This window comes from Culex pipiens, chromosome 2, assembly GCF_016801865.2.
Source record: "Culex pipiens pallens isolate TS chromosome 2, TS_CPP_V2, whole genome shotgun sequence".
Lineage (NCBI taxonomy): Eukaryota > Metazoa > Arthropoda > Insecta > Diptera > Culicidae > Culex > Culex pipiens.
Genome location: NC_068938.1, coordinates 193,293,726 through 193,303,750, shown reverse-complemented (window position 1 = coordinate 193,303,750; position 10,025 = coordinate 193,293,726). Strand labels below are relative to the sequence as shown.

Here is a 10,025-nt window from a genome sequence, read left to right as displayed (position 1 = left end):
AACCAAACCAAATCGACGTCGTCGTGCTACGCGTTTTAATGTTTGACCTTGAATAAACAAAAACGAGAGCACGCAATCTAAACAATAACAAACACGTTTTGTGTGGCTAATCATTCTGTGTATCGTCCTGAAGTTTGATTAAATTTGGTTGCTGGAGTCCCGAGATATAATTAAAAATGTTTACGGTAGTACAGCTCGTACTTGTGTCAAACGCGTTCTGACGTTCCTTCATATGAAAAGTGACAAAAATCCACGGAGTTTTTTCGGTTTTTATTGATTATCTCAGGATTGAAATCGAATTTTGAGGATCTATAAAAGTTAAAAGGTGAGGCATTGTGGGCTGTACGAAATTGCGTTCTTAACTCAATTTGGCCCAAAATGCACGTACGACAAGTTAGCGCGACAGCGATAAAATATTGAGAAAATGAATTTTGTATGCTAACAGGCAATAAAACCACTCAAATTTCATTAAGATAAGGTCACAAAACTCGATTTTTATGTTAAAAGCATGAACTTGAAAGAGACTTTTTTGTTCGTGATTCGATTATCCTAAGTTTCACTCAAATCTTCGGATAATCGATTCTGGACTGTATTTATTTTGTTTTTGCTTGTGACGTTAATTCCCAGTTCTGTCAATTTCCTTTTGCTTGCCAAACGAAACGTCGAACCATTTCTTAACGTGTTCACCGACAAACGCAATCATGCCGGCACTGAACCCAATTACCAGGGCCATCCAGGCCGGTTGCATGTCGTCAAAGCTGAGATCCTTCTTGTCCTTGATCCTCATTTTGATCCTTCGCCCTGCAAACCGATCGATCTGGCCGTCCTTCCACTGCTGCTTCCAAAGCTCCATCAGACCAGCTTCCACCAGGTGGCTGTGGATGGTACGAAACACTTCCTTAAATGTGCTGCGAAACTGCATCAGGTACATCTCGTTGCCGCCGAAGAACTCGTCTTCGAGCACCACGTAGTACGGCTGCATACGTTCAAAGTCGAACGCCATCTCGTCGAGCATTTCCGTCCAGTCGTTATTCATCATGTGTGCGGTATCGGGAACGTTTTCGTATAGCTGTTGCCCTTCGCCTTGTATGAGCAGTTTTCCGATCACTGGGTTGAGTTTAAGATCGGGAATCTTTTCCATGTCGGCGTAGAACTTTACCTGTGAGTTCACAATGTCATCTAATGTTTTGATACTCTTAACGGATGGTTTTCTTATCATCAGTGAGACGATCTTGGTTTCAAAGGCGTTGGACATGAAGAACATCAGCATGATTAACGACTGAAGGACAAATTTTTCGCACAGGCCAGCTCGGTGCAGACTACGGCGTTCAAAGCCGCACACTACAAGGAGGATAGGATCGTTCTTGAACAACCCTGGAATCAGTCGTTTCACGAGCTCGGATGTAACGAGAATTAACACCAGTAGAGTCCAGGCGTGCCAGGTGAACGGCATCAGAATAAGTTCGATAGCATTGAATGGTCTTTCTCGAGGAACTGCAATCTTCACGAACCACGGAATACCTGTGTACAGTTCTTGGAAAGTTCTGGACTTGTTGACCAGCATACATGCAAACAAAATGTCAGCTACATCGGAATTAAATCTATATTTGCTCATGCACTTCTCGAAGTCTGCGTCCAACCGAGAACATTCGTTTGGATACTCCACAGCTTCAGTGTTCAAATATCGAGCCGTTTCATTGATCCACTTGTGATTCCAGTAGAACGGTATCACAGCTTCGTTCACGATGTAGGTGAGTTTCCGTCCCGTCATTACACGACGCATCAGGGTAAAAAGATTCTTCGGATGTGGAACTCCATTCAAGTCCGAGCAATATACTCCATTGCACAATGTGGCGCGCATCGTGTTGGTGTTCAATATCGCAGAACTTGTGTACCTTATTACAAATATTGTTTCTTCCATTTCTCTGGCCACGCGGGCGTTGGAATCTATCAAAACTAAAACTTTGGTCGCGGGATCGAACAATGTCATCGTGCTGATAACGTTAAAGATCGTGTCTCTGCGGATTAGGTGGTCCACATCGTTTCCAGGATAAACGAGCAGCATCGTCGGATGGAGTGGCATTTGAGCCGTCAGATCATCGTTGAATGTTCCGTTGAGGACATATTTGACGACGTGGTTTAATCGAGGAGATTGCAAAACTTCATTCAAAATGATGTTGCTATAGGGAGTCGGGCGAGAGATGTCGTAGAAAACGCAGCTAAAAACGCCAGAATATTCGCTGGACAAGTATTCGATTGTATTTAGCACGTAATCTAGTGCGTTCAGCTTGGAGGCGCAGGCTAGTTGTGTATAGAAGATAACTATTAAGAAACAAACGATCAACTTCATTGTTGCGCACAAATTGCGTTTTTTCAGTGAAATTGCGCGTTGAAGTTCAGGTTTTTATCAAACATCACACTCAGCTTAATGGATTACTTGTTTCTATCACGATAGTTGCTCAACTCATTCGGTTTTTCCTAGAACTGCAATTTATTATATATTCGTGATTTGACCTTATGAAAGCATAGCCTCGAGTTATGTCCTCGCAGCAAAGAAATAATTTTGTTGAAATTAAATTTAAATATTTTAATGGTGTCATTGAATGGTTCTAATAACCCACTCCACATAGTCTCAAAGCTTTTCTTAACATGCTCACATAAAAATCCAACAAAACTAGCACACAACCCAACAGCCAAGGTCACCCAAGCCGGCTGCATATCTCCAATGTCTAGATCTACCTTGTTTGTTATACGTGCCCTATACCTTCGGCCGACGTATTTTTGAATCATTCTGTCATCCCACCGTTTCTTCCACAGATTCCTAAGTCCACTTTCCACCAACACCACGTGAATACGTTGAAAAACGTCCATAAATGCGCTCCGAAATTTCAACACGTAACTTTCGGAACCTCCAAAATACTCCCCGTCGAGTACCACGTAGAAAGATTGCATCCGCTCAAAATCGAACGCCATCTCGTGCAGCCTGCCGACCCACTCGCTGTTGGCCAAAATTGCTGCATCCGGTAGTTTGTCGTAGACGTTGGGAGCTTCAGCATGAGCTAGTAAATTTCCGACTACGGGATGCTTTAATAGTTCGGGATTTTTTTCAAGGTTGTCGTAAATCTTTAAATCGGAGTTCACAAGATCTTCCAAAGTTTTGATTGTCTGAATTGATGGCTTACTCACCATCAGTGAAACGATTTTGGTCTCGAATGCGTTGGACATAAAGAACATCAAAATGATCAACGAGTGAAGGATAACTTTCTCCCAACGTCCTGCCGCGTGAAGATTGTGCCGTTCAAAGCCGCACACCACGAGTAAGATCGGGTCATTTTGGAACAGACCTGGGAAAATTCGTTTGCCAACTTCAGACGCAATAAGAATCACTATAAGTAACGTCCAAACGGGCCAAGTGAACGGCATCAGCATAATTTCGACGGCATTAAGCGGTCTGTCTCTTGGTACTGCAATTTTCAAGAACCATGAATTCCCTGTATGAAGATGTCGAAACTCTCTAGTTTGGTAACATACAACAGATACGAAGAGGATGTCCGCTAGCTCAAAGTTAGTTCTGTATATATCCATGCACTTGTCAAAGTCTGCACCAGCTCCTGTACAACCGTGAGGATGCTCCACAGCTTCAGTGTTCAGATATCGAGCTGTTTCGTTGATCCAGTTATGATTCCAAGCAAAGGGCACCATATCTTCATTCACAATGTAGGTGAGATTCCTTCCCGTCATTGCTCGACTAAACCGGTTGAAGAGATACCAGGGATGTTTAACTTGATGAAAATCAAACCATAATACTCCATTGTAAAGAACGGCAGTCATTGAAGATAGGTAGAGAATGGCAGAGCTCGTGAATGTTACGCGTTCTAATTGCTTCGCCATTTCACGAGCTACACTTTCAGAAGAATCCACCAAAATCAGCACCTTAGTTGTGGGAATAAACATTGCCATAGTTTTAGCCACATTCTGGGCAGTTTCTCTGCGCTGAAGATGGGTTGCATTTTGTCCAGGATAGATGACTAGCATTGAAGGATTCCACGGTATCTTCCGAAGTTCATAGTCGAAGGTTCCGTTGAGTACATATTTAACGACGTGGCCCAACTGAGGCGATTGTAACACTGCGTTCAATATGTTGTTGTACGAATCCAGGTCGGAAATATCGTAGAAAACACAGCTAAATGTTCCGGTTTGTACGTGGGCAAAGTATTTGATAGTGAGGAGAACATAATGTAATGGGTTATCATAGTAGGCTAAGGTTGGATGAATTTTAACCAATAGAAGCAAAGTATAAGCGGTCAGCTTCATATTTGCACTGGAAATGCTCGTTTGATGTAGTTGTGCAGCAAATATGAACAGTTTTGTAATACACTAGAAATAAATTATACATTACGTTTTGTCTCTAAGCCCCAGGTAAAACATAAATTTCAAACACAGTGACACTAACAAAAACACGGAATTGTCTTTTTAATTTTCAAGCACTCCCTCATTTGCACCATTTTTTTGTTTTTGAAAAAAATTTCAGCAATCCCAAATAAGTCAAAATTGCATTGATAGTCCATAATATGTCATATTATACATACCAAACCAAATGCACTTGAAAATCAATTTAACTTGACAAACAATCATCAAAAAATACATATTCTGAAAATGTGTTATTTTCGGAACCAAATTTATTAAATGTTAAAATCGAATGTTAAAAAAATAAAAAAATATCATTATGGATTTTTTTATGAACTTATCTTTTAGGGTATAAAAGTGAAATAAAAAAATGTGTATTTTTTGCCTAAATACAATACGCACATTTTTTTCTAAAAAGTTAGTTAGAAACAAAAATTGCCGAAGGATAAAAAAAATCCTGCTCAAGATACAGATTTTTTCTACATGCCCCTTTTGGGTGACCAGTTGGCCAAATTTTAAGAAGATTTGTATGGATAAAAAAAAATGCAAAATAGCATCCTTGCACTTAGGGAACAAAGATTTATCAAAATAAAAAAAAACAGGAATCTCGAAAACAAATCAGTTATAATCTTTAAATGCAATTTTATACCAAAATATTAAAACAAATCTTGGTAATCACGTATATTTTTCTCTCATTTCCACAAACTAACATTAAATTAAAGAGGGGTCACACCCTCAATATTTTAAAACCAAGACTAACATTTTAAAAGGGCGTAATATTGTTTATTTAGCCCTTTTGAAATGTTAGTCTTGATTTAAAGAATTTTAAAATATTGTTTTCGAAAAGTTCGGAAAATTTCACGAATGTTTCATATTTCAACATTGTGAATCGGACCATTAGTTGCTGAGTTATCGACATTAGATAACGTATCAAAAATTTGACGGTGGGCAAACATGTGCACTAATTTAAAATAATGAAAAACTGTGACTGTTTTCAAAAAAGTTACTTGAAATGGCTTTAAATTAAAAACGGTGCACTTTATCAAAATTTCACTGAAGTACTTTTTGATTACAATTTTGATTTTACATCGAAAAATAAAGTTGATAAAATTTTGCGACCGATATTTCGATTTTTTGGAAAAATCATTATTTATTAAAAAAATCATAACTCGGTCAAAGATTTTTTGCACAACCTGGAAATTTCTGAAAAGTTGGCATTTGATGTCCTCTAGAACATATCAAAAAATGAAAAAAATAAATAAAATTAGTGTTTTTTTTGCAAATCAAGTTTTAGTGACAAAAAAAAAATAAATAAAAAATTACCAAAAAATTTTATCGCGTATAATTTTTTTCAGTGTAGTCTATATCCATATCTACAACTTTGCCCAAGACACCAAATCGAAAAAATTCCTTCAAAAGATACAGTTTTGTGAATTTTGAATTTTCATAAATCGTTTTTGTATGGACAGCTGTCAAATTTGTGTGGAAAATTATATGGACAAACTAATGATGCAAAATGGCTTCTTTGGGCATACCGAAGGCACCAAAAAAGTTTCATTCGGATTAAAAAATACAAAAATAAAAATTCAAAAAAAAAAACACTGATTTCGTAGAGAATTGCTCTATAAAGTTAAAAATTTAAAAACGTAATAAACTTTATGTGCAAAGTTTTAGAAAAAGATTCGGGGTGACTTTGATAGTCATAGTTTTTCTTGATAAAATCAAATTTAATGTGTTTTAATTTTATTTTCACTTCAAATATACCATCAATAAAATTGCTGATACAGTTTTCATTAAATAAAATAGAATAAATTTCAGGTAAAATTGCTATAAGTCAGAATTTTGAATGATATAAAATATACACAGAACAAAAACCATGGTAATATTACATCTGGGAAGGGGTACATGTTTTATGTAACAAAAAAGATGTAATTTTACATCAGAAAATGTCTAATTTTATCACTTTTCTGGTGTATTCCAAATTTATACATATTTTTACTGTGTAGATTCTGGTTCAGGCCGATTAAGTTCCATCAATTTCACATTATGGATTAAAGGAATGTTATAAACCTGACATTTTCAAATTTAGACTGTTTGGCGGTTTAAGCTTTTTAAAAGCACAGTCAAACATTTGGAAGGTGTTTTTTAAGGTTTAATATTACCTCTTTTATAATGTAATTTAAACTTGATTTAGACTGAAAAAGTGACATTACACCATTTACATTTTTTCGACATAAAAGATGTACCCCTTTCAAGATGTATTTTTTTTACTGTGAGGCTATTGGGTGTGGATTTTAAAATTTCGAAATTAGTTACACTAGTAATGAAACAATAGTTTCCGAGATCAAAATCAAATTATTCGCTCTACAGCATTATTGCCTTGGCGTTCTCGATTGCGAGATTTCTACTCGAAACTAGGTGTCCGAAGGCACCTTAGTTTCCATCCACCCCGGGATTCGAACTGACGACCTTTGGATTGTGAGTGCAACTGCCTACCAGCGACTCCACCAGGACAGGACCCAGGGAGACGACTCCTACACCTGGACTGACCTAACGACCTAACCTTTTTAGGTTAGTCCGGGGCCAACATTTACTTCCCGTCCGACGGAAGGCATGATCAGACAAATCTCGTCTCAAAATTTGCCACCGGGACCTTCTGGGATCGAACCCAGGCCGACTGGGTGAGAGGCAATCACGCTTACCCCTACACCACGGTCCCGAGATATCGTGATATCGTGAGTAAAAAAAAATAGGGTTAATCAGCTGACACTAACAAAAACGCAAAAGGAAAATTAACTTCAAAAAGGAAATTAACTTCAAAACGGTGCTCTTTAAAAAAAATGTGAAGTTACTTTACGACTGAAAATTTTATTTTGCATATTAAGATGATTTTTTTACGTAATTTAACTTTAAATCATAAAAAGTCAAATAAAAAAACCATTTTTTTATCGTTACCTGAAAACTTTTAAGCATAACCTACAACTTTGACCAAGACACCAAATCGATCAGAAAATCACAGTACTGAGTACAACATTTCTTTCAAGTAAACTAGCATCCAGTCAAGCTTTTACAATTAAAAATCACGTCCCAGTGGCACGTGCACTTTCGTAGCACTACTACACGCAGAAAAATATTTTGTAGAATCAGCCTGTACGAGGTTTGATTCAACAAAATTTTTGTTGAATATAATCAACGCCGATTTTGCGTTGAAACAAACCTTGATTTTCTCAATTCCACAAAAATCTTTTGTTGTTTTGAAAAAGTTGCTTTGACGTTTAGCGTTGATTCAACAAAAATCTTGATTTTCAAATCAACAAAACGTTTTGTTGATTCAAATATGCCTTATTTTTCTGCGTGTAGAAAGCCTACTCCAGCCAGTATCTTTGGCGATCGTCGTCGTCGGCGTCATCGGAAGCAATTTGGGCTTGCATCTTCCGGGCTTTAATCAACACCAGGTGACATTCTCCCGATGTCTCATTGTGCGCATCCAGCAATTACGACCGGCCCTAATCGTCTGTGCATCTAAGAACTTACCCTAATCTCCCCACTGGAATCTACCCAACTGTCGTGACTATAAATAACCTGCACCCGGACAGTTCACCACACGTTCAGTATTGTTCCGACAGTTGTTCCAGAATGAAGTCTTTCCTTGCATTAGCGGTTTTGGTTGCGGTTTTCTGCTCCGGGAACGCCTCACCGACGTCCCAGAACGCGACCGGGCTGCGACACCGGTTCCGGCGGGACGCCTCCGTACGGTGCTGCAACGACGGCTTCGAGGACACCGAGAACCATGCCAAAGTGGCGGAAGTTCGACACGAGTGCGCCGAAGAGCTGGGACTCAGCGAAATGTCCGGTAGGTCCATCTGGTGGTTCGAACGAACAAGAGTGCGAGTTGCGCACAAGATTGCATGCAACATATGAGTTTTTTTTACATTCCTTCCAACAGAAGAGGAACTGCTGAAGGACCGTGAACATCTGATCTGCCTTGTAGAATGCATCACCAAGAAGCACGAGCTGGCGGATGAGCACGGCAATCTGCACCACGACGAGCTGGAAAAGGCCATCCATGAGCACTTTAGCGTAGCCGAGTGGAAGGCACCGCTGCTGGATGGGTTCATTAAGGAGTGTTTCGACGAGGCCGAGGATGAGCACAGCCACCATGAGACCGAGGAGGGCAAGTGCAACGAGGAGGGATTCCAGTTTGCGTACTGTCTGTGGAGACACTTTACGCTGGCCTGTCCGGAGGAGATGCAGGACAAGTCCGAACGCTGCGAGGGAATCAGAAGCAAACTGGTGAGCAACGAGAAGGTAAGCTTCTGGAACAACGATATCGACGAGTCGTAAAGAAGCTTTCGAAAGGGGGTTGCTATGGAGCGGAAGCTTTTGCGACTGCGAAAGCACGGCGTAGATAAGCAGTGAAAACGGAGGTAAGCGTTACGTACAGTTACTAAAGTGTTGTTGTTGTATACGTTGCTACGCTGTATATGTATGTGCTTAAACGTAAAATAAATATTATCTGATGCAAGTTTACCACTTTAGTTTTTCTTTCATTTAAATACCTAAGTCTGAAATCAAGTAATAAATAATTAAATCCCGAGCAGACGGAAATAACTTGGGAATAACGTTTTTTTGATATTTGAAAATACTAGGTCAATAACATTTTATAATATTTATAACAGGATTTGTTATTCGTCGTTATGATTTTTTTGTTATTGGATTGTTTATGTAATAACATACTAGTAACATTTCTAGTTATTCTTCGTACAAATCTTTGTTATTATTTTTTGTTATTTTAACAACTAATCCGATCATCCCAATAACAGTTGGAGGTATTCGTCCATAACAAAAAACGTTATTCCAAAGTTGTTTTGGCTTTCAACCAATATCAGACCAATAACTAATTTTGTTATGATAACATAAACTGTTATTGAACTCTTATGCCAAAATGGATTTTGCAAGAATTTTCCATAACACTTTCTGTTATTTTAACAGTGTTTGTTATTGAAATGGCATGAATTTAGTTATTACCGTCTGTTCGGGATGTGAAGTTTGCAAGCAAGTTTCTCTTGAGCAGTTCTCTACCAAAACCGGAAATGGATTTTATTTATATTTTTTTAATTGTCTCAAATTTTCTGGGGACCTTCCTTATGATCAAAAAAGCCATTTTGTGTCATTGGTTTACCCATACAAGGCTCCATACATAATTGGCATCTGTCCATACAAAAATGGAACGTAAATATTGGAAAACCTGTACCTTTGAAGGAATTTTCTGAATTTATAGGTGTCGATGCGGACCAATCAGAATTTTTTTTTCTTTTATTCGCTATACAGTGGACTCTCTCGTTGTCGATATTGAAGGGACCGTCGAGAGCGGGAGTTGTCAAACTATAGAACGAAAAATCAAAGCAATCGACTTGAAGGGACTGAAAAAATGATTGACAGCTGGAGCAATATTGATATCGAGAAGATCGACAACCAGAGAGTCCACTGTATTTCAGCAACCAGCAGTTCAATCATTATTGTCTCTTAGGCTATTTTTATTATTGGATTTTTTCTCAACTTTCATATTTTCAAGAATAGACAATCATGGGCACTACTTGAAAAAAAAAATTCGAAAA

At 38.4% G+C, this 10,025-nt stretch overlaps 1 protein-coding gene across 1 annotated transcript; it reads left to right on the top strand.

Moving 5' to 3' along the window:
- The first annotated feature begins 8,005 nt into the window (after positions 1-8,005).
- On the top strand, positions 8,006-8,937 carry LOC120415181 (uncharacterized). The gene is made up of 2 exons (XM_039576639.2): positions 8,006-8,260; positions 8,354-8,937. Exons 1-2 carry the CDS (start codon positions 8,044-8,046, stop codon positions 8,749-8,751), a joined length of 615 nt encoding a protein of 204 aa, XP_039432573.1. The 5' UTR covers positions 8,006-8,043; the 3' UTR covers positions 8,752-8,937.
- The last annotated feature ends 1,088 nt before the right edge of the window (positions 8,938-10,025 follow it).

What these genes read in the sequence shown, in the direction of transcription:
- LOC120415181 (XM_039576639.2), top strand. Translation starts at nt 8,044, where the DNA reads ATGAAGTCTTTCCTTGCATTAGCGGTTTTGGTTGCGGTTTTCTGCTCC. An exon ending in GGGACTCAGCGAAATGTCCG is followed by an intron (nt 8,261 to 8,353) that starts GTAGGTCCATCT and finishes TCCTTCCAACAG; the next exon opens with AAGAGGAACTGCTGAAGGAC.